Source organism: Corythoichthys intestinalis, chromosome 6 (genome assembly GCF_030265065.1).
Source record: "Corythoichthys intestinalis isolate RoL2023-P3 chromosome 6, ASM3026506v1, whole genome shotgun sequence".
Classification (NCBI taxonomy): Eukaryota; Metazoa; Chordata; class Actinopteri; order Syngnathiformes; family Syngnathidae; genus Corythoichthys; species Corythoichthys intestinalis.
This window is the reverse complement of record NC_080400.1, coordinates 35,321,427-35,347,401: the sequence shown is the minus strand read 5'-3', so window position 1 is coordinate 35,347,401 and position 25,975 is coordinate 35,321,427. Positions and strand designations below refer to the sequence as shown.

Genomic DNA, 25,975 nt, shown 5'->3' with positions numbered 1-25,975 from the left:
GACATGAATTAAAAGTTGAGCACAAAAAAACAACAACTTATAACAAACTGATTTTAGAGCCGTGTACTCATTTGATATGTAATAGACATAGGTTGTAGACTACACATGCTGTACTGTATGTTCACATGATCATTGCTCACGTTAATGTGTAGTTTGTCAGCCTCTCTGTTTTCTGATTGAAGTAAAACATTGGTATGTTACCGAATCTTGATTCTCCATTGCAAAGTCTTATCTGGCAGCACAAAGCGGAAGGTAAGATTGTGCACTTCCAATATTTTGATCCTGGCTTCAGTACCAATTTTGGCCACCAATCTTACATATGGTTCATACTCTACATAGCTACATCTCTATACTGCAGTGAGGGTTGTATATTTTTCAAACTGCATGAGGCCAATCAGTGTACAAAATAAGCCAATCCCCCTTTCTCAGACCCTGACTCACCTCATTTCATGTTACTTTTATGTAAACACTTTTTCTTCTCCAGGTTAATGACTAACAGACATCATAATAGTGTCTGACAACTCATCGTAGTGTCTGGTGTCTCATTTCTCAGACATTGCCCAACCCACATCCTGAAAACTTTGATCTAATCTGACCAAGTGATAGGTCATTTCATGCAACTATAACAGTTGCAGAATTGATAGGAAACAACAGTGGCAGACACGTATTGTAACATCAGTGAAAAGCCGATACAAAATATGATATATACTCTTATGTGTATGTGTTTTTTTAACCCAAACGGTAGGCACAGCCACAATGGAGGTTGACAAAGACAGGATGTTGTACATAGCTCTGGAATCTGCCACCTATTTCTACAGCAGCCTCTGGAGAAAACACCCTCTGAATAATCTCTGATACCAATAAAATGCATTGTTTTTAAAGCTGCCTGCAGAGCTCCAGAAGTCCTCAATTGGGTATGCTATATCCAAGACTCACATCCCACACCAGCAATGATACCAAACAAGTAGTACTTAAAGACACGAAGAAGACTGGGAAACAAAAAAAGATAACTACCACCATTCTGTCTTTTTTTACCCACCCTACATCCCATTCACCCCCACATTGCCTTAATCCATCTCTTCCTCCATCTGTCTCATCCATGAAACAATCTGCCTTTTCCGTTCCAGTGACACAGCATCTAGACCACAACCCACTTCCTGCTGAAAAGTCCTCCTTATAAGGACTGCTTTGGCCCAATCAATCAATAGACACTCCCACACACATTTGTTGTGACTGTTGGAAATGTTAGGTTCATTGTCCCATCTGTTGGCAGTCTGAGAAAACAGAAAAAACAAGAATAGGTCTAATTACCCTCACTGTAGTTTTTTCTTTCAATCACTCTACTGTTACTCTAGGAATATTGCAGAAGCAAAGTGAATAATTACAAATTAATTTAGGCGATTTGGATAAAACACCTTAAAACAACATCAGGAGGAAACAAATTACAATAACAAAATCATAACGTTCTTAGACAATGTAAAACATGATAATTCATACCATTGGCCTTTTAACATTCAGTGGTCACATGATTAAAAATTAATTGTGTATGGAGGATTAAACAAAAAATAGTGCTGGAATTCCTGATCGGATGAGCTTCAAGTACACTGTTGATGTGCGGTCAAGGGAAAGGGCTTATGAGAACTGGGAGGGGAAGGACTGGGACACTTAGGACTGGGAAATTGATGCATTTTTAATGGCCGCGAAAGTGATGGCTCAGAGGTGAGAACAAGAGTAAGGGACTGCATTATTGATACAACTATAGACAGAGACTCTAAAAGCTTGTGTTGCGCATGTGCATACGGATGAGACCGTGCACACAACCTCACACCTGTCAGCGTTTTTGTATGTATTATAATAAGGCACACAGTGGACAGCGTCCAAGTGACTTAATCTGACTGAGTGTTAGAATACTCTAAAACAAATATGCTTACATGAACTCAAGAACACAATAATGTCAGTCTATCATGTTTAACTGAAAAAATTGTCAGGTGACACAGTGATATTAATGTGCATTATAGACCGGTTGTCAACTGCCAAAATAAGCTTTGTACCCTCGCTTTCAGCTGATGGAGTTGGTAGGCCACAGTCCTAGTTGTCCCAGACACAAGCACACAGTTTTGACAAAAAGTTGGACAAATCAAACAAAACACATATATAATCAAAGAGCCTTACTTTCGCTCAATTGCATATATCAGTATACTTTTGTGTTCATCTATGTGGGGGATGGGGGTCTTTTTGGTTTTTCAACATGTTGCAAGCATTGCTTCATAGTTAAGCGCTTTGAGCGCCTTGAAAGGTGGAAAAGCGCTATATAAGTGTAACACCATTTACCATTTAAGGGGAGTTAGTACGGAGCATCACCAGCGAAAGGCAGCAATACTCCATACTAGTGCTAGTCTGCCAGCAGTGTTGTCACAGATTACTTGAAAAAGTAATCTAGTTACTTTACTGATTATTACCAAAAGTAACAAAGTTACTTTAAAAGTAATTGATTGGTTACTTTTTACCAATTTTTTCCCCTCTTGCCGCCTCAACATAAGAATAACAGAAATATGTGATCGTATATAATTGACTTTTCGATAATTGAATGTAAAGGGGAATTTTTCACATAAGGCTTAATCTTCAAGTTAGCGGAGGTTTAATTAGTCGATGGAGTTGATTTCAACCTGCATTGACTGGCGCTAGCCAGGCCACTCCGGAGCTCTGAAACTAACAAATAACTGACAAACTGCAAGGAATTGGTTGAAATCAACTTCACCAACTTAAATTTTACTGACTGAAAATTTACTAACTCGAAGATTAAGCCTAATGTCAAAAATGTTGAATTTCGGGTTAGGGTTTAGACGTTAGGGTTAACAGCATATCAGTGCTAATGTAAAACAATGCAAATTGACTCCCCAATGATCAACAACACACAAACAAATTGCACAGTGCAATAGGCTTGCCACCCGTCCTTTGAAATAAGGAATCACTCCGAATTGGGAATTAAAAGTTGCATTCCGTATTGAACCAATATGGAATATATATAAATAGATACATTTCTATGCATTAGGAGTCTATTAAGAGTTTTGGGGATGTCCCTTTTTTTTCGTCGCCTGTGCGGCGTTGGGCGTGAGGGAGCGTCCCTTATTTCCATCCATACATAAATCCTGCAGGGAAAGCATATTTAGGTTTTCAAATGCTCACTTCTAAACAGAAAAGGCTATAATATTGTATTCAAAAACCTTTGTCCCAAATCAGGTACAAAACTACTGTTGTCCCTTAAATAGGTGGACTAATTTTTATCCATGTTTACATAAAAAAATGTGTAAAACGGTCCTCAATTCTGCTCATAAAGCACACACTTTTCTTATCTTTCTGTTGTTCCTTGGGCAGTGAGGTGTTAACAGGAAATCACAGCACAGGGTGAGGGAACATGCTCTCTTGGAAATGTCTGTATATGGGAGTAAGTTTCTTACAGCTCTTTGCCACAGCGCTTGCAAGCTTGGTCAGGCCCAGTCACTCCATCCCCCCCCCTCTCCAAATCCAACAATTTAACAAGATGTGCCTTTAGTGCTACTCATGAGGAGATATATTATGCAACACGGCAGCACAGACTTATATCAGTTAAATAAACCTGACTTACTGGATGAAAAAGAGGTTACTTACTGCAAATCTAACTCAGAATTAATATTTTAAATAAAAATAATATATAGTACATGAAATACATTTAAAATAGTGTAAACTTTGAGCATTAAAGCAGTGTAAGACTGCACGACTAACTGAGTAGGCAATACACGTAGCACCGCAAGACCAACTGCATTTTATCCATTTCAGACTCACTAACATTTTATAGCTTTTTCTACTCTCTCGGATCATATTTTGCCTTTATTCTTTTTTCAAATAATCTTCAGGCCTCAGATAGTTATTCTCATACTGGGGAACAAAGTCCTATCTCTGAGGAATACCCATGCAGAGAATTGTGGTGGGGTATTGGTATGCAAGATGAGAATTTGGTATACAAGTATAATGTACAGTATATTAGTTATATCGTTTTAACATTGTCATCGCGATGTGCAGCTGCGCAATGCTCGCATCGCAAGGACGTGCGATATACTGTATACAGTGGGCCAAATAAGTATTTAGTCAACCACCAATTGTGCAAGTTCTCCTACTTGAAAAGATTAGAGAGCCTTGTGATTGTCAACATGGGTGAACCCCAACCATGAGAGACAGAATGTGGAAAAAAAACAGAAAATCACATTGTTTGATTTTTAAAGAATTTATTTTCAAATTAGAGTGGAAAATAAGTATTTGGTCACCTACAAACAAGCAAGATTTCTGGCAGTCAAAGAGGTTTAACTTCTTCTAACGAGGTCTAACGAGGCTCCACTCGTTACCTGTATTAATGGCACCTGTTTTAACTCATTATCGGTATAAAAGACACCAGTCCACAATCTCAGACAGTCACACTCCAAACTCCACTATGGCCAAGAACAAAGAGCTGTCGAAGGACAACAGAGACAAAATTGTAGACCTTCACCAGGTTGGGAAGACTGAATCTGCAATAGGTTAAACGCTTGGTGTAAAGAAATCAACTGTGGGAGCAATTATTAGAAAATGGAAGACATATAAGACCACTGATAATCTCCCTCAGTCTGGGGCTCCATGCAAGATCTCACCCCGTGGCGTCAAAATGATAACAAGAACGGTGAGCAAAAATCCCACAACCACAGGGGGAGACCTAGTGAATGACCTACAAAGAGCTGGGACCACAGTAACAAAGGCTACTATCAGTAAGACAATGCGCCGCCAGGGACTCAAATCCTGCACTGCCAGACGTGTCCCCCTGCTAAAGCCAGTACACATCCAGGCCCGTCTGCGGTTCGCTAGAGAGCATTTGGATGATCCAGAAGAGGACTGGGAGAATGTGTTATGGTCAGATGAAACCAAAATAGAACTTTTTGGTAGAAACATAGGTTCTCGTGTTTGGAGGAGAAAGAATACTGAATTGCATCCAAAGAACACCATACCCACTATGAAGCATGGGGGTGGAAACATCATGCTTTGGGGCTGTTTTTCTGCAAAGGGACCAGGACGACTGATATGTGTAAAGGAAAGAATGAATGGGGCCATGTATCGAAAGATTTTGAGTGAAAATCTCCTTCCATCAGCAAGGGCATTGAAGATGAGACGTGACTGGGTCTTTCAGTATGACAATGATCCCAACTACACAGCCAGGCCAACAAAGGAGTGGCTTCGTAAGAAGCATTTCAAGGTCCTGGAGTGGCCTAGCCAGTCTCCAGATCTCAACCCCATAGAAAATCCGTGGAGGGAGTTGAAAATCCGTGTTGGCCAATGACAGACCCAAAACACCACTGCTCTAGAGGGGATCTGCATGGAGGAATTCGCCAAAATACCAGCAACAGTGTGTGAAAAGCTTGTGAAGAGTTACAGAAAACCTCCATTATTGCCAACAAAGGGTACATAACAAAGTATTGAGATGAACTTTTGGTATTGACCAAATACTTATTTTCCAAACATGATTTGCAAATAAATTCTTTATAAATCAATGTGATTTTCTGTTTTTTTCCCCCCACATTCTGTCTCTCATGGTTGAGGTTTACCAATGTTGACAATGACAGGCCTCTCTAATATTTTTAAGTGGGAGAACTTGCTCAACTAGCGGTGGACTAAATACTTATTTGCCCCACTGTATATACAGTGAAAAGCAGAAGTATTTGCACCCCTTGTGATTTTGCAAGTTCACTCACTTAGAAAATAGGTAGAGGTCTAAAATTTCAATCATAGATCATGGTCTTGCCCATGGTGGCAGTTGGACTATTGACTGTGGGGTGCACAAGTGACGATAATGAGCTCAAATGGGTGGTTTGGTTACTCATGGGGTAACGGTGGACTTTTTTTTTTTTAAGATAGACTGACAACTCTGAGTGTCATAATTATTTCTTATTCTCACGGTACAAATACTTATGAACTCCAGTAAATTATAAATAAAGTATTTACAAAATAATACAATGTGATTTCTGGATTTTTTTTTTCAGATAGTGTGTATGAGTGGAAATGCTTTTATGATTGATATTTTAGACCTCTACCTGTTTTCTAAGTGGGTGAACTTGCAAAATCGCAAGGGGTGCAAATACTTCTGCTCCTCACTGTGCAGTATATATTTTTTTAACACGCAAACTTATTTTTCTGGTTCATGCTCAGCGCCATGGCCAACACCCTTCCTCCTGCTAAGCCAGTGCTTCTCAATTATTTTCTGTTACGCCCCCCCCCAAGCAAGACGTAAATGTTTCGCGCCCCCCCAAACTCTCCGCCGCCACTGTAAATAGTATTATTCGTCTATAAAATTACTATTATAAATACGCATCTGCCTAACATTGTGTCCTTTTTTTCTAATAAAGAAAAAAAGTAACAGATCAACTTATAATAAAGTATAACTTTATTAACATTGTTTTGTTTGTAACAGAGAAGACTTGACGTGCATCAGTTTGCCTGAATTAAAAAAAAAAAGTCACATTCAAGCTGTAAAAATACACTCAAGGTATTTTTGACCATTTGATACAGAAAAATAAAATGTAATAAAATCCGTAAATAATAACAAATTCAAATTGATTAGAAACATTTACTCATGAGGACAATATGCCAAAAAATTTGACCGAAAAAACAAAAATGAATAAAGGAAAAAAAGAGTGTCCTTGGACAGAAGGACAGTTTTTATTTTTGCTGCTCACACTCAGTATTACCTCCTTTGCAATGGTGTGGAGTCATTATACAATGAGCATGCTAACAATGCTCACTGGTTTACTGATATAACACTGACAAAGCAGGACTATTGTTGGCAATATTCGGCACGTTTTCGCTGAAAAACAATCAAGCGGCTTATCTATGAGATTGGGGTCGAATGTCTTTAAGTGGCGTCTTAATTGATTTGGCTTCTGGCAGTCCGCTATACTGTAATTATTTTCAGACACAGTAAACAGTAGTCTTTCCTCATCACCCCACTGTATTAAAAGTCAAAGCTAAAAGGCAAACGGCCCGAAAAAAGCGCATTCTCGGCGGCCGAGGTAGAACCGTAGGTGAGGGCGGTCGTCGTGACGATCCCAAGCCGAAAATGGCACTTCTCAGGCGGCGACGTGAGAACCGGACAAGACAGTGGGTCGCTGTGTGAGTGAGTCCGGTCGGAAAACGGCTTTCGAAAACGGCGGCGGCGCACTGCTCTTCATGTCTGTTTTCTGTGTGCTGAGTGCTCTTCCTTAGTTCAAAAATACTGCACGCACTCTGAAAATGAGAGCGCCACTGCCACCCACTGAGTGGATGTGCAAGTACACTTTATTCCAGTCCGGCAAAAAAAAAAAAAAAAAGAAAAAAGCATGTTCCCCGAGGACACATGCGCCCCCCCTGGCATCGCTCTGCGCCCCCCCAGGGGGGCGCGCCCCACTATTTGAGAAGTACTGTGCTAAGCATTGCGACCAAACTTTTTCTTGGTCACCAGTGCAGCTGGCGTTTGGTACCTAAAACCTAAAGTTGATCGACAGGTTTGTAGCTTTGATCTGGCCTGATAAAACTCATCAATCAAGGGTACAAATGTTTTAATCATCATTAAACTTGTTTCACACGAGCAGCAGCCCAGTTTGAAGTGTGCTGTGCCAACACATTCTTTGTCTAAGTGAGAGACTGTTCTCGGCAGCGTGAGTGAATTTGAGTGGACTCACTAAATGAAGCATTTAATAAACACAAGTTTTTTTCTGTTATTCTGTGGAGTTTCCATGTTCATCCCATGCCTGCGTGGGTTTTCTCCGAGTTTCTGCCACATCCCCCCAAAACCGTGCATGGTATGCTGATTGATCATTTCAAATTTTCCGTTGGTGTAAGTGTATGCGTGAATGGTTGTGTGTCTATGTCCTCTGCGACTGTCTAGCAATTACATACAATTATTTGTATGACAGGGTGTGGAAACTGAGTGAAATTCTGGGGTATCATTACTTGGACAATGGTCTGGTTCGCCGTTGAATGAGCCAATCAAAATTAGTTGGTGGGAGCATCAGTGCTGTTTGAACAGACAAACTCGCTATATTAACAGGAACACAATGAGCATTTCACAGCTTTTGCCGTTTTCTATTTTCTTAACCTTCAATGAAAAGGGGAGAATCGAGTTTGATGAATTGCTTAAAATTACGTATAGAGTGATCCGTTGTGAGTTCGTGGTTTACGTTTCACAGATTCAGTGCATCGCAGCTTTTAAAAAGTATTCAGCAAAAAATAAAAATGAAAACATATGTTTTGCTTCAATTTGAGACACAAGAGACATTGTTTCACAGCATGACTCAGGGGCTTTGCACATACTGCAAAAAGAAAAAAAAAAAAAAAAAAAAAAAAAAAAACTTTTTTCCCTTCAATACCCATGGGCACTCATACAAGACGTGTGATTGGTTCCTGCTGGGATATTGACACCTGTATGAGAGCATCAATGAGCAGCATTGCAGCCTCTCCTATTATGATTAACTGGCGAGTCCATCAATAAGAGTGGCCTTATCCCATGAGCTGATTGGCTATGTACCATTGCAGTCTCCCCTGTGCTGATTGACAAACAATTGAACACATAAGAGACGATTATCTCATGAGCTGATTGGCTGCACACATCACAGCCTCGCCCAGCCTCTTACCTTGTTTTATCACCAGTCTCACCGGGGAATTTTGACAAGAGGACCTCCCGGGTCATTTTCAGCAGTACAAAGTCTTACTCACTTTGAGAGCACCCAAAGTCCGCTAAATACCTCCACAACCTCCAGGGAAATTTTGACCATTTTATAACCCAAAAATGAAGCACTATACCCCCTCCAAACACGTCCAGGACCTCCGGGGTCATTTTCAGAGGTATTTTTCACCATTTTTACCTGCTTTGAGAGCACCCAAAGCCTGCTACAAACCTCGAACATCTCCTGTGAAATTTTTACTTTTATTTTACTTGCAAATTAAGCACATGACCACTCCACATTTTCTTCGCTTGTGAGTGGACCTACACGACATCCAGGAGGTGTGCCCCCACGTTCCCTGCACGCATCAGGCAGGTACTGTAATTAAATCGCTCGTTCCGGATTTTCACTTTATGCGGGTGGTTCTGGCCCTTATTAACTGCAAAAAACGAGGCATTACTGTACTCTTTTTGATGAGTCATGGTCTGTGTAAAAAGGCAAGATAAAATGACAAATTACTTCTTTAGATTGACAATCGAATGACAACCACAAAATTATTATTGTGACAAGTGAATGCAGGATAGACGCAATGTGAAAAAGAGCATGACTGCTTTCACAGAACTAACATTAATTAGCCTTGGTACAAAAAACAATTGAGCTCTAAAACACATCCCTACACAAACACATCCCTAGAGTATACTGTATCTACTGAATTTCATTGCGAGCCGCCCACAAACAACAGATTGTTGATTTTAATAATTCCACAGTTAATGTAATTGTTCAGTCCAAAAAAAAAAAAAAAAAAAAAAAACTGGAAAGATGCCTTGAAGATATCAACAAAATTTCATTTAGATCTCTCTTTGAATAATTAAGGAGCAGCAATTTTAGAAAGAATTCTCCCGAAAAAGAATAAAAAATGAGTACTGGTAATTGATTTGAGACCTTACTTTGGCTGATTGAATAAATTGCAAATTGCATCTAAAGTCAACGAAGGGGGTGAGGGAGTTACTTGTCTTTTGCCTTTCAGTGTTGAAAGCAATATCGGATATAGACCCCACTCACATGACGTCACAACCACGACTCCGCGCCATATTGTCCGTCAGCTCGTCGTGTTTACGCATGACCGCTACGTAAATTCCTCCTATTATGGCGTGTTTTTCTGCTCGTTAACATTAATAATCAAAATGGTGAAGGCGTGTGTGGCGGTTGGTTGCAGTAACAGAGAAGATAGATGTAGAGACTTGAAGTTCTACCATATTCCGAGAGACCTGGAGAGGAGAGCGAGATGGACTGCTGCAATTCGACGAGAAAACTGGGCACCAAACGATCACCACAGATTATGTAGTAGTCATTCTATATCTGGTAAGATGCATTTAATATATATTTAGAGGGTTTTGGGCTGACAACCACAATTAAGATCATTGCGAGGCTAATCGCCGACAACATACAGTTTCAAATTCAAGATGCTTATTTCTTCTGCCATCATTATTTTTTGAATAATATTTAGCTGGTAAAAAGTGAAAGAAGCTGGCCTCGTCTACGGATCATCAAACAGGGGTGTCCAAACCTTTTGCAAAGGGGGCAAGATTTGGTATGGTAAAAATGTGGGGGGCTACCTTGGCTGATTTACGTAGAACAATATATTTAAACAAATTTTAGCAAGCCCTTCTTTGTGTCACATTTGCTTTATTATTATTATTTTTTTAATTCATAATTTCAACAATCTCGCCTTTGTGGCATTCTCTTTCGACACTTGGGCTCTTGCGAAATACTGCTGCTGTGAAATTAAACTAGCTTCAAGTTGCTTTAATTTCTCGCTGCGTATCTTCCCTGTAATGTTGTTGTGCATGTCAGCGTGTCTTGTTTGGTAATATCGCGTCACATCGAACTCTTTGAAAACAGCGACTGTCTCTTTGCAAATGAGGCAGACACAGTTGTTGCGTATTTTATTGAAGAAATAGTCCAATATCCACCTATCCTTGAAGCGTCGGCCATCACAGTCAACTTTTTTTTTTTTTTTATTGATTGTCGAGATTTCAACAATCTCGCCTTTGTGGCGTTCTCTTTCGACACTCGGGCTCTTGCGAAATACTGCTGCTGTGAAATTAAACTAGCTTCAAGTTGCTTTAAATTCTCGCTGCGTATCTTCCCTGTAATGTTGTCGTACATGTCAGCGTGTCTTGTTTGGTAATATCGCGTCACACTGAACTCTTTGAAAACAGCGACTGTCTTTTTGCAAATGAGGCAGACACAGTTGTTGCGTATTTCATTGAAGAAATAGTCCAATATCCACCTATCCTTGAAGCGTCGGCCATCGCAGTCAACTTTTTTTTTTTGATTGATTGTCGCCATTTTAGAAAATTGGAAGGGTCACACGGGGTAATGTTGCTTAGAGTGCTGCTCTTAAAGTTTTTCAAAGTTTCGTGAGAATAGGCTGAGTTTCTGTGGACAGGATGGTTGTAGATATCAGGGTAGCAGATGTCAGGCAGAGACGGCGAAGACAGCGGGTCGAAAAATATAGATTTAGGCATCAAATATGGATCTGGCGAATGGATAGACTGAAGCTTTTCCACATAACGCCTTTTATGCAACGCATCCAATGAGTTTACAGCGTCTGAAAGCACCGGGGCTTCCATGAATTGCACTATAAATTGCACGACAAATTGAAACAACTGAGAATACGGATAAACAATGACGAACAATACAGCGACACGTCATTGTGTGACGTTGGTGAGTGGGGTCTATAACTGGCAATTTCATACATCTAAGTACCCAGATAGTTTTGGGATTTGCACACAACATATCAGATTTTTAAATACTTTATATCACTGAGTCAAAGTACTCAGAGCAATTCCATGCCCTTAATTGGTTTTTGTATAAAAGGCACATGGAGTTCAAGTGGAGTTTTCTGTAAAAGCATTATGTTTGTGACAGTCATTTACAATAAAATTATAGGCTTCCAACACAAATGTAGCTATTCTGGTGACAGGTGGAGTTAGGAATCCTATGAAATACATACCCAAGTTCAGTAAAACGTAATTAAAAACAAAACAATGATGTACAAATCCTTTTCAACATTCATTTAACCAAATATACTACAAAAACAACATTTAATGTTCAAACCGCATAAATAACTCATACATAAATGAAATCACTAGGGATGTCCCGGTCGCATATTTTTGTACCCGAGTCAAAGTAACCCAATTGAGAACCTGTCAATTCAGAGTCCCGATTAGATACCGAAAAAAATTTTTTTTAACAAAAGTTTTAAACATGTGACTGTCTGCATGTAGACTTTCCCTTTCTGCAGTAATTTAAATTTCACTCGAGATTAGTAAGAAATCTCTAATTGCAGACAGGCTTCAATGCACAAAGAAGTGAGAAAAGGAAGTGCATGTTTCAAAGAGGAAACATGAGAAAACAAGCATACCTCAGTGTACCTTCCTCCCTGTTTAACTATAATGAAACCTGTGCTGTATGTCTTCCAGAAATTGCAGTATTTTTTCCTGCCCAATCAATGTGTGGGGACTAAATTCCACACACTACAGTATATTAAATGAGGTCATGATGTGGGGCTGATATTGGGGACTCAGCACACACAACAGCATGGTTGATGATCTTTTACAAAGTCCTGAGCCTGTATGATGACCTCTAGAATGCCCTTGGACCGTGGACCATGTGCACCACTATGAGTGATGTCCAACTGTTGCTACCATTTTTAAACAAAAGTTTTAAACAGGTTACTGTCCCACTGTGCCACCTTCATAATGTGAAATATTTTTAAACAAGAATAACACTGAAAAATGCTTTTCTTGATGAAATGTTTAACTGAGTCCACTCAAATCTGCTCACGCTGCTGAGAACAGCCTCTCACTTACACAATGAGTTGCCACAGCACACTACCGATACTATTTAACAAGCTAAACGATGACTGAAACATTTGCGCCTTTAATCGCAGAGCTACCAAGCTTCTCTGGCAAGATCAAAGCTACAATCCTGTCAATCATCGTTAACTTTAAGTAGCTAACTCTAGGGCACTGCTGACCAAGAAAAGCAGCAAGAGGGAAAATGAGAGGCTGTACATGCATGAAGCAGAAAAACCAATTTTTTTCCTTTATATTAAAAACCCTATCCTTTTCACCCGATTCTGATCTGAAAAATAATGCGATCGTCCCAATTCCCGATCACGAGATTGCATCTGTACATCCCTAGAAATCACAATCATTCTAATTTAAACACGTTTTCGTTGATTTAGAAACCTAGACCTACTTGACCAATTTTCTTAAAATATAATGATATTATATAACTGATTTGTTTCATTCTGTAGATTAAACTGATACTATTTTTTTAAATTAGATTGGATGTCTTATCATGATATCACAAATTTAAAAATATCAAAATGAAGAAAATATAAACATACAATATTTCAACAGAACTTCAGAGGGCCCCCCCTAAATTAATTGCAAAATATGTTGATCATCACCATGCAGTTCCAATATACCCTACCCACCGACGTCACAAAACCACGTGCTCGCTGTGTGGTTCCGCCCACTTGTCCGTCATTTTGTCTCTTTATTAGCATTGTTTTCAATTGATCGAGGAATTTAAAATGCATTTCATGGAAGACCCGGTGCTTTCTGATGCCGTAAACTCACTGGATGTGTTGCATAAAAGGCGTTATGTGGAAAAGCTTCGTTCTATACAGTCGCCAGATCCATATTTGATGCCCAAATCGATGTTTTTCGACCCACTGTCTTCGCCCTGTCTGCCTGACATCTGCTACGCTGATATTTACAATTATCTTGTCCACACAAAATCAGCCTATTCTCACGAAAATTTGAAAAACTTCAAGAGCTTGGAGGCTTATAAATACTTCGTTGCTGGTTGGGTGAAACAGGTCCTCTTCCACGAAAATTCGGCAGGAATCTATCTTGTGCTTGGAAAGGTGAGTTACGAAATTTTCAATTCAAAATCTTTTGTTATTGCTAACATCCACTGTCAAGTCTAGTGTATTTCATGTCGTTTGTCAATGGAGTTAAGGCTTTTAATGTTTATATGGTTTAGCGATAGCACTCTCACTACATACATACGTGTATGTTGTCGGCGATTAGCCTAGCAATGATCTTAATTGTGGTTATTTGTCAGCCCCGTAGACGAGGCCAGTTTCTTTCACTTGGTACCAGCTAAATATTATTCAAAAAATAACGATGGTGGAAGAAAGGGAAGTCACAAACATCTTGAATTTGAAACTATGTCGTACTACGTCGTATGTTGTCGGCGATTAGCCTCGCAATGATGTTAATTGTGGTTATTTGTCAGCCCCGTAGACGAGGCCAGTTTCTTTCACTTGGTAACAGCTAAATATTATTCAAAAAATAACGATGGTGGAAGAAAGGGAAGTCACAAACATCTTGAATTTGAAACTATGTCGTACTACGTCGTATGTTGTCGGCGATTAGCCTCGCAATGATCTTAATTGTGGTTATTTGTCAGCCCAAAACCCTCTAAGTATATCTTAAATGCATCTTACCGGATATAAAATGACTACTACATAGGGCTGGGCGATATGGCCTTCAACATGTATCACGATAAATTGAGCAGATTTATCTCGATAACGATAAATGACGATAAATTCGCCCAAGCGGACTGTTATATAATTTGAAAATCTGAATCAATGCATGAAATACAGATTAACTATTTCTTGTTGATTTATTTACCAGCATTCAATTTGATACACTGTATTTAACAATTGTACATGCAGTCTAAAAATTAAGTTTATAAAAAATGTATTGTAAGCGATAAGAATTCAAGTATGAACATTTATAACGGCGTGTATGACTTGAACAATGTACATTGTCAAAATCAATATGCCTGTGCAAACATGTAATTGTAACACAAATGACTTGCAGCTTGAACAGTACACTTCAAAAAGACAACTTATTGTTAATGGCTGCTGTGACATAATTATTAAATACAAGTGTTTACTTTATGGTTTAAGGGTTTTTTTCCCCCCAGTGCATTTTTTAATAAATGCACGCACAATAAAAATAGCTGGGGCCATTTCTCAGTCATTATAAGTTTCGCCGTTGGATTGTACTTTATGCTGAATGCTTTACCATCACAAAAGCTATCAGAGGAATCACACACAGACAGATACAAAATAACGCCACATAGTAATTGCTAGATGCAGTCCGTGCCCAATCCACTCATTAAGTTCAGCCGTTTCGACAAGGTTAGAGCCGCTATCCGACTCCATAACGTTCATTTGTAGCGTTAGCCGCTAGCTAGCGTTAGCCTGGCTACCAGTAGAAAGCACTGAAAGCACCATCTCCGGAAATCGTGAGAACAAAGGAGGACAGCGGGTGAAAGCCCGTCTGGATGCCACCAAGAGTCTACTAAATGTCGGTTGAAAGTTTGGTGAACCTCCCTTAAGCCACACTCCATCACGTTTTGCTTGTAGCGTTAGCTGCTAGCGTTAGCTTACCGGGCTTTTGTTTGATTGGCTTCCTGATGATCACGTGACTCCCTACGTAAGCACATTCACTGCTTTCTTAAAGGGGAATGAACATAGACGAACAACACAGAATCAAAGCGGGATGAAAAGACTATATTTTCTTGTTTTATTAATTTACCGAATTTACCGACATGGTCAAAATTATGTCGGTCATCGTTAAGAATTTCGGTGACGGTAAATTTTCGGTTTACCGCCCTGCTCTACTACTACATAGTCTGTGGTGATTTTTTGATGCCCAGTTTTCACGTCGAATTGCAGCCGTCCATTTCGCTCTCTTGGAATCCCTCGGAATACGGTAAAACTTCAAGTCTCTCCTTCCATCTTCTCTGTTAGTGCAACCAACAGCCACACACGCCTTCACCATTTTGATTATTAATGTTAAGGAGCAGAAAAACACGCCGTAAATAGGAGAAATGTACGTAGCCGTAACAGGTTAACACTATGTTTTGACGGACAAGTGGGCGGTACGATTCAGGAGAGCGGAGTTGTGACGTCACGTGGGTAGGGTCTATTCAGGTTTAAACAAAACTTTTACATGGGGCACCACTCAAAAAGGCTATGTTGGACCTTGTTTCAGGGCAGCAGTCTTCAGGAGCAAATGAAGTGGAAATGACTGAGGATTGGTCACTGTTACTGATTGATCAAAGTTTTAAACTACCGTATTTTTCGGACTATAAGTCGCACCTGAGTATAAGTCGCACCAGCCATAAAATGCCCAACGAAGAGGAAAAAAACATATATAAGTCGCATTTTTGGGGGAAATTTACTTGCTAAAATCCAACACATAGAACAGATGTGTCATCTTGAAAGGCAATTTAAAATAAAAATAAAATAGAGAACAACATGCTGAACAAGTGTACAGTATGATAATGTTACATGATGCATGAACAACGAAATGCAAACGTGGCTGGTATGTTAACGTAACATAGTTATTAAGAGTTATTCAGATAACTATAGCACAAATAACATTCCAACAAGTTTACCAAACCATCAGTGTCACTCCAAAACACCAATATAACATGTGAAATGATATCATGTGTTCATAATTTCACACATGTCGCTCCAGAGTATAAATCGCACCCCCAGCCAAACTATGAAAAAAACTGCGACTTGTAGTCCGAAAAATACGGTACTAAATATATTTTCAAGTCAAAGTGTGTGTGTGTGGGGGGGGGGGGCAATAAAATATAAATGATTTATGCGAAACATTTTCCTCCTATGCCTTCAAAAAGCAGGGACATCAGCATCTGTGAACTTAAATATTTTCCTCATGCCACTGTCTTTTTGCCAGGCACTTGCGGACAACAAAATACACAAAAAACCCCACACCTGAATTCATAGTAGATTGCAGGCTATTACTTTCTGTCTTCATGAGCCAAATGCACAAAAACGAGGGCTCTGGCTTTCCAAGCTATTCTTAGTTCCTCTCGCTATCTTTGTGTGAATGGAATCGTATCGTCAGCTGAAACGTCTTCACTCCGCAAAACTCTCAGCATTTTTCCTCGCTGACTCATACTCTTACTGGCATTGTTTATAGAGCATCGAGGTAAACCTGAATAGGCTTTGGCAAACAGTCTTTTTCTGTCCATTTCAAGAGACCACTTAAATTCCCTCCGGCTTCTGAGGTACTGGTGTGTGTGAGCACAACCAGCAAACTCAATGCCCATATTTGGAACCAACTCACCTCTGTCCTAGAGCTCAATTCCTTTTACAGGTCGGAGCATAATCCTCTATTAGTATAGGCCAAAGAAGGAGGCTAACATACTGAAGAAAATTCACCTTTTCTGTTGTATCACATAACCTTATATTTCCCTCGTCTAACTCTTCTTAATAACATAGTTATATTTGTACAACAGGATAAGAAATATCCGCTTTGCAAACCACACCACAGAAGTTTCAACACAATTACACTTTCTTTTCAAACCCCTGTGTTAAAGCTTTAAAGATGGCCTGTTTCCTCAGCCAGCAGTGTATTACAATGAAGACATCCGAAATGAAACATGATATCAGTCATAATGAAGGCAATTAAAGCGACCTAGAGCAACCAGCTATTATAGATTTCCAGAGGTGGCACAAGGTGGAGTTTATTGGGAGTTTGGCGCAGCATTTAGTCGAAAGAGAACATTTCAAAAACCGGGTTTATCATTTTCAGTAGTATCATTCAACAAAATTACTGTAATATTAACACGACACATTCAAGACAGTGCATGACTACCAAATAAAGCGTTCAAGTATTTTGGGGTAGTATTTTACATGTCATATAAAAGTTTCCTTAGGTGGTGGAACAACTTTCCAATACTAAAAAATGTGAACAAATTCAAGAAAAAAAATTGCTGGCCATGTGCCTAGGCTGTTATTGTTGTGTTGAAGATTCAGAAACTATCCACTTATGAGTGGGTTTTGACACTCCAGCAGATGACAAAAGTGACCCAACTGACTCCTTGTCTGCATCCCCAAATGAGAATTGTACTGTTCAAATAAAACAAAAGAGAAACAGAGTCTCACTGGTTGTCACAAAGGGAAATATTTAGTGCTTTCTTTAGAGCCGAAGGGTAACTAAAAGGTCACAATTTATGACTCCCGCCCCCTCAACGCTTTTTAAAAATTGTGAATAACATCAATGCAATGTGGGAGTGCCAAATTTCAATATTTCCATCAGAATAGAACATTAGTGATAGTGATGTTTCAAAAGTTTAAACTGGGTAATTGCATGATTTCAAGAGGAAAATGTTGTTTTTAAATTTCATGGTGTCAACAAATCTCTAGAAAGTTGGTACAAGGGCATTTTTACAGCTGTGAGGCACCCCCCCTTCATCCAACAACAGTCTGCAAACATCTGAGCATCGAGGAGACAAGTTTCTCAAGTTTAGAAATAGGAACACTCGCCCATTCTTGTCCAATACAGGCCTCTGAGCTATTCAACTGTCTGGGACCTTCTTTGTTACACCTTCCCGTTTATGATGCATGCTGACCATTTTAATACCCCGATCCACTTTCCTACTCAGCTACGATGTTGAAATTAATGCAGCGTGTGGTCCGACATTATCACATTAAAAAATGCAACGTCTTCTGTAGGGTTGGGCATAGAGCATCGATGGGATCCGGTCCTCTAGCCAGGCAGAACCATGTAAGTAAAACAATAAATTACGTCTGTCTTCTGCTGCCCCTGTGACCCAACGCCGGATTAAGCGGTAGATGATGGATGGATTGAATAGTACGAGAATAAGTCGTAGTATTACATCGAGCTAAAGTAGCTATAGAAGCAGCTACGTACTTTATGTAGCGCGCTGCAGCCTCCATTAAAATCAACAGTATTAAAAACATCTTTTGTTTTAGAATCGGTTTTACGAATAAGGAAATCATTATTTTTCCTCATCTACATCAAATTATAATCAATAGAAGAATTTATACTAATGCTTCAACCAAAAAAAATTTGATTTTATATACTGTACCCGCTACTAATCTGGACTGGATTTTACAAGTAGTTTTTTTGTCTGTTTGATATTCTGCACCAGGTTAACCCACTAGTGGGAGCTCAATAACATATAAATATGCCTGGAGCCTAACACACTCTAAAACATAGGCAAAAGAATACGTGTCAATGTTTTCTCCGTGAGCTTTTGAAAAATAAACAGCTTTGTGAAAGTGCACTCCAGTGGAAAGAAACTTCATCATATTCAAGTTCAAAGACTGACATTTATATACAAGTACCCTGTGAGAAATTCATAGTTAATTGAAAGTTCATATCATTTAAAAAATTGAGAAGTTCAGAAATGAATATAAACTATGCAATTTTTTTACCCTGCCTATAAAAAGAATCGGAATCAAGAATCGTTTGGAACCGGAATTGAAAACCGTTCAAATTCAAACGCCCAACCCTACTCTGAATGAGACGTCTGGATGGGGGCATATATTGTTCTAGAACCTTAATATACCGTAATTTCCCGAATATAACACACTCTTTCTTTCCCCAAAATCAACTTGTAAAATCATGGTGCCCATTATAAACGGGTACATGGATGGAGACAGAAATATATATATAAACTGTTTTTTTTTTTTTTCTATTGACATGGCCATGTTGTGTTGAAGAAACGTATGCGGCGATCCGTTGCCGACCATTACAGTACGTGACATAACCATTTTGTTTCGGTAATACTTCACTCTGATCGGCCGAATGATTTTGTCTGTGTTAAATTCTGCTTTTTTCCCCCACTCTTCATAAAGCACAGAATTTGGTTTCTTGAACTCATTTGAGTCAACGTTTATTGCAGCTCCGCAACTCGGGACCATAACAAATGTAACAACACAGACTTCCTGTGTCCGTCAACTATATCTGTCCCTCGGGAAACTCAAACCCAAATAACAATCGTTCCTATTGTTACTGTCGTGTCGACACTCGACAGCGATGAGCGCTCTCGGATTTCCGACTTACGTTCTCACTTTCATTTTACCGTATCAATCCATGGAGGAAACGTTTAGTCATCATAAAGAAACAAGTTATACAGCAGCCTTTAAAAGAAAAGTCACATCTGTTTTGTTTTCTCCTAGATTCTGGTAAGTTCAAGTTATCAGATCATATTATTACCGTCAATATTGTCAGTTTACGGTAATGTTTTGAACTACCAATGTGCTATGCTTGTGCTGTGTTTCACCAGTCAGTAAAATGACATTTCTGTATCTGTACACGAGCTCTGTTTTCTTGTATTCTTCTATTTATTGGTGCTAAAATGAGGGTGCGCGTTATACACGGGTACAATAATTTCCCCTAGATTTTACAAGTAAATTTGGGGTGCGCGTTATACACGGGTGCGCCTTATATTCGGGAAATTACGGTACCTTTCTGCATTGATGGTGCATTTCCAGGTGTGCAGGCTGGCCATGCCACGCGCACTCATGCAACCCATACAGAGTCTTAAATAGCCCGTTCTATTCATAATTGTCTAATGTGAGACAACCTAATGAGAGCAAAAGCTATTGTATCATAAATAACATAAAAAGGCAAATGCCACAATTAAAGTAGGAAAACATCAGCCACCAAAAAGGAAAAAGGACAATAGAAGGTTTTGTATGTTGCAGCAAAGTGGCTAATCCATGAGGCAGGTCAGAATAATGGCCTATTTATGAGTAGAAGAGGTGGGAGGACCAAGAGGGGTACATGTTTCAGGGAATAGGGACTGCAGAGTTGGGATGTTGTGCGAGCCAAATTCAGAGAGCGACAAAGACGAGACTCACAAGTTGTCTTTTGTTTAAATAAAACCATTAATTTTAATCCATCTCAGGCAGGAATTCCAACATTTACCTTATTATTAACTACTGTTGATTATCCAGTACACACTACACACTACAGCACAATGTAGCTATTTTCTTAAAAGTGAGGATTCCACTTCCCTAAATGTCACTGATTGATTTTTGAGGTAATGTATGTTTTGCAATTCGAATTAACTTTATTTAGAAAGGCTAATATTTGAAATAAGTTTTTAAGACTTGAAAAGGAAACCATTACGAAAAGCCATGTTAGGTGCCGCATAGATCAGATTTCAAAAGAAAATTCTGAGTTAACAAGTAAGTTACCACAAGTGTAGACTTGTAAGAATCAACCCAGCTACTGTTAAGGACATTACATAACCCCATGAGATGAAAACACCACTATTGCAAACACAACGGGTTACATCTTGCACAGTTTACGTATATAGGCAGGCACAATGTTGCTAAATCCAAGCTTCCGGCTTGTTGGGACATTAGGGCAAGGAGGTTTTGATCAACGGGGAAGAACAATACATAAAAAGCTCCATCTCTGATTAATACTGTGGCAGTTGTGCAAAACAAACTAATAAAGCTGAGACGAAGTAGATGGAGGAGTCCATTTTGCTGCTTACAGCGCTGATCAATAAGACTGAGTTAAGAAGTGGGGACGCCTAAGGCTCACAATGACTAAGTGGTTATGGTGCCGATTTAGAACCACCATCATTCTAAACCTTGTTTTTTTTTTTTCCTGTGAATGAATCATGTGGGCCGGAATCTCCCTTCTAACATTACCGCTGAAACATAAAGCAGACCATTAATCCAGTGGTACTAAACAATGTCATTGGTGTTAGAGACAGACAAATAGGGAACTACAGAAAGAAGGGAAAATATCTCTGGAATTCTACATAGTTTGACCTGACTTACTCTTTGACATAACACAGCTGTGCAACTTTATATTTACCCAAGATGTGATGAGCAAAGAGACAACTGAATGTGTAGAAATGGCAAGATTTGTACACTAAACAGCGGCTCCAAATATACATTTTGGCTTATTGAAGACAAACTGTTACACGTTTGACATACTGGCTGCAGTTGTGGGTCAACATTTACATTCCACAGGGACAAATGACAAAGAACATAACATTGCATTCCAGTCTACACTTCAACAAGGTGATATCAACAAAAGAAGACCGGTCACACAGAACACCACATGTCACTCAGTCGTATCCAGAGACTGGTGCGAGTCTGAGATGGCATCAAAAGATCATTGTCACCATACAGGGTGTTTAGAAATGTTCTTTTGCATTAAGTTTTCCCTTCATCTAGGAGAATTATGTGAAAATGGCTTTTTAGAAAAAAGAAAATACCGGGAAATAAACATAAAAATCTTAGATACCGTAATCCTGATTTAGATTGAGTTGAGTCTCCCCTGTTTGCAACACTCATTAAAGTCTGTTGATAACAAATAAATGTTTTGAGGGTCAAAGTCAGGAAAGGTTCCATTAGGTTCCATTTGTTAATGTTCGTAATAAGGAAAATAAGATTTAATCAGAGTGTGTGTAAAGTGGGTCATGTACTACATACTCGAGTGTTTAATTATTGCTTGACTGAAACCTGTTCTCTTATCTCTATTTACAGTAACGACCAATAGTGTTGTTGTATTGTCATGTCATTATGGTGTACGCATGTCTTGTGGCACGGGAGATTTACAATAATTAATTATTAACAACCAGGCAGAAAAGAGTGAGAATCTCATTGTCAAAAATTTGAGTAAACAACAGGGATTCTAAAGGACTGAATAAGAAATTGTTGGTTTGGGGAGTATTTTATGAATAAACACATTTTTGTTAATAGTGACAACATAAGGTCAAAATGGGTCTGTGCAAAACCGCCTTGTTGAAAGTGCATACTTATAAGAAATGGATAATCAGGCATTTGGGGGATACTGTTATGATTTCTACTGTATGTACGTACATCAAGCTTACGGCAAAAGCAGAGATGACAATATTTGCTATTTTTATGAATTAAAAAAGATAGTGGGACCTGCAAAATGCAAGTGAAAGAAATCACAACACTATCATTGTGTTGAATCACTAAAAGTAAAAAAATAGGCATACCGTAAGTTAAGAATGTTAATGAATGCTTTGTATCAGTATTTACATCAATGACTTGACAAATGTTATACAAATTTGAGGTTTTGTGAGGATATAGGCGACACTAATTATGAAAAAAATACAAGAATAATACGCAAAGTTATTATGGAAATAATTATTACGGTAATATTCAAAGTGTAACGTTGGAATTTTTTAAGGAAAGTTATTTTTAAGAGAACAATGTAATACATTAGCATCGTGAGATTATATCATAGTAGAAAACAGGACAAAATATTGTTGTATTTTGTGGGGAAAATTATATTTCAAGAGAGCAAGGTTGGCATTATATAAACATTGAGCAGTAAGTAATAGGGATGCACCGAAATGAAAACTATTGGCTGAAACCAAAAAGAGAAAATCAAGGTAAATCACAATTAGACTTTTAATTTTGCAGCACTTTTCAGCCATTAAAAAATGCAGCACAAAGTGCTTTATAAAAATAAAACGGAAGTGAAAGCAGAAGAGATGCCTTGTGTGCACGTATGATATATGCAAACTCATTTACACTGTTCTGTTTTTACACACATGCATACATACACAATTTTATCAGAACAAAATCAAATGCGGAAGTGGATTTCCCCTTCAGAAGTCCAAAATACTGTAAATACTGTAAAACACGTTTTTGGCAACAGGACTTATTTGGAAGTATCACCCATAGATGGCAATGACGCCTGAAGGGACTTGTACATCCTACTAGTCGAGTAAGAACGTCAGCGCAACTTATGGTTTGAATACAATAAGCAGCTACCTGATACTAGCATACTAATACATTACTAAGCACAAAAACTTTACACTTTATGCGCGATGTATACGCTCTAAAGGCGACATCACAAAATCTGGCTACATCACCAGTTTTTCTTAAACGTTTACCAAGCTTCATGCGTGCATGACGTCACTGGCCGGCAAATCAGCAAGTTTCCGAATTGTCAAGGTCCTTAGATTGCTCATTTGCTGGCAAATAAAAGACATTTGGCATAGATATTTTTATGAAAGTTTAGGCTTAAAGGCGGCTTTAGATAATTTTTCATTAATTTTGAAGTAATTTTGTCAAGTTTACAAAGGAATTTGTGTTGTTTTCTCAACTATTTTAGCTGGTCATTCTTTGCTTGCATCTGCAAACAATGTGATTCTCCATACGATATGATTGACTAGATAGAATCTGAGTATTTATTGTTTACAATTAAGCTCTTCACTTTGGTTGACCATTGGCGAGTGTGTTGTGGGCAAGTGTGTATATTAAGCCCTGGCATGTCCACTGGTGAGTATGTGTTGGAAGCACAATAAATAAAAAAGGTACTTACAGTACATGATAAAGGGCATTGTGATGTTACACAGTCAGCAATTTAAAATCTATTTGTTTGAAAAATTCAAAAAACAGTCTGACATACAACACCGATTACAATCAAATCACAGATTACAAATTTGGACCAGGTCACACATTCATTCAGATCAATCTTTTGCATAAAAGAGTGTGGTGGTGGTGGGTGGAATTCCATGCTATGTCACATCACATTTATGAAAACAGACAATGGGACAGATGATTAGGCCTTTGAGGACATCCCCAGAGAAGCTACAGATTAAAGGTAAGACTTACCTTACCTTGATAGTCACTTAACAGTACATTTTGTTGATGTGTCAGTTGACACACTAAAGAAGCAATGTTTTGTTGTCAATTAATTGATTTTGCTGACCAACATCTCCAGTGATCCTAAAATACGCTACAGTAAAACAGCTGATAAGCTCACGCACTTAGACACACGAATGGCGACAGCAATGCTGATTCACGGTACACACGTTTCATTCTCGTCCCAATTACTGATGATTATTCTTTTTTAGCAAAAAACATGGGGCTTAAACTATTTATATTTTACCTATTTTCAAGCCCTTATCATCTGGCCTTAACCTAATATGGTTCTTTAAAGATTATGGAAAGTTGCTGTTAAGGTTAGGAAAGGTGACTCTCTGAAGAGGCCAATTGTTACGGCAACAGCTCGGGTAAGAATTTTAAGATAAAGAACTAGTCACACAGGTTATCAGACCAACACTGCACTGTCAATCTAATGCCTATAAATCCCAATCTTAACACTCAAAACTGCAAACTCTAAAAGGTTGTTGCTTACCACTGTAAAATGAATATACCAAATTGGCATTGAGGATCTTAAGTAAAGAGTGGTGGTTTAACAGCATGTCATTTCTAACTGCACAGGCTGTGACAGGATGTGGAATTTGAGTACACCATCTTTTTTCCACTGAGCAATTTCATCTCTGCTGCAAAAACCAGAGGGAGCTAAATAGTACAAGACACATGAATGTAATGTGCGGCTAAGAAATGGACGCTATTGCCTGAACCGCTTGCTTTGCATTTTGGGCAACTGGTGATCCTAAAGTTTTATGTCTTTAGGCAACACCCTGAAAGCTTTAAGTGACCCCAAAAAGGGCATGCGCTATTAAATATTTCAATGTGATGAACATAATCACGAACACACAATGAAAGGTCAATACTGATCGTTTGAAATACACAAAGTTTTCATCTAACCTGTTCATTCTTTAACTACTAGAGTAGCTTTCAGGGAGCTTGAACAGGTAGCACAGGGCTGTCAGTACGCGTACCCACTTCCTGATTCGCAAAAAATTCACATTCATCGGCAAGTTCACGTGAACCTGCAACACAATACTTTATGTTTCAGAGTTTAAAAGCAAAAATGTAGACTTCGTTGCCTTGTTAACGTGACCGAAACAACCAGGCGCCTGTTCGAAAGTGCCAATGGTGCAAGAGCAACGGTTGTTTATACTAAGCGAATGGTGTCCCAGCCCTTTTGTTGAAACTAATGGCCCAAACCAAGAGTGTAGCCTCGAAACACAAAGACGATGAAGGGATTTGAGTCGCTGTTACCCACCTCATTGTTCGGCTGGAGTGGAGCTCCTCTCCTCGCGGGCAACTTTGACTCACTTAAAAGCTGAAGCCAGCGGGATTAAAGTCAAACTACCCGAATTTACAACAGCAATATGGACTACTTGGAAATTTGTCTGAGAAGTAGAGTCGCATCTACACCCGCAGACGGGGTAGCAACTAGCGGGATAATCGAAGCACACCTCGACGATTTCCTGGTTGTGTGGAGCTGCAAAAGGAGGGAGGGGAGGGGTGGATACAGTAGCGCAGCGGGCTTGTCAAGTCCAATCACGATCTCACTTTGGTTTCTACTCGCTCAAAGTTGGGTACCCGGAACGTAGCAAAGCAACTGTAAAACAACAACAACAAAAATCCCCTCTTTTAATAAGCGTCGCGGCGCCAACTCTCTTTCTGGACTCATAATACCAAGCCAGACTTTTTTCCGCGGTCGATAAGTCTGTAAACTCATTGTGGGCCC

At 39.1% G+C, this 25,975-nt stretch overlaps 1 protein-coding gene across 2 annotated transcripts in view; it reads right to left on the bottom strand.

Moving 5' to 3' along the window:
- The window catches only part of vaspb (vasodilator stimulated phosphoprotein b), a 41,145-nt gene extending 15,170 nt beyond the window's left edge, over window positions 1–25,975 (bottom strand). The window contains exon 1 of one of the 2 annotated variants that reach the window (XM_057838282.1): window positions 25,505–25,975. In XM_057838282.1, the coding sequence (XP_057694265.1) occupies window positions 25,505–25,509 (5 nt within the window). In that variant the 5' untranslated portion in view covers window positions 25,510–25,975. The remainder of the gene's footprint in view (window positions 1–25,504) is intronic. The other variant, XM_057838280.1, reaches the window with a different exon arrangement.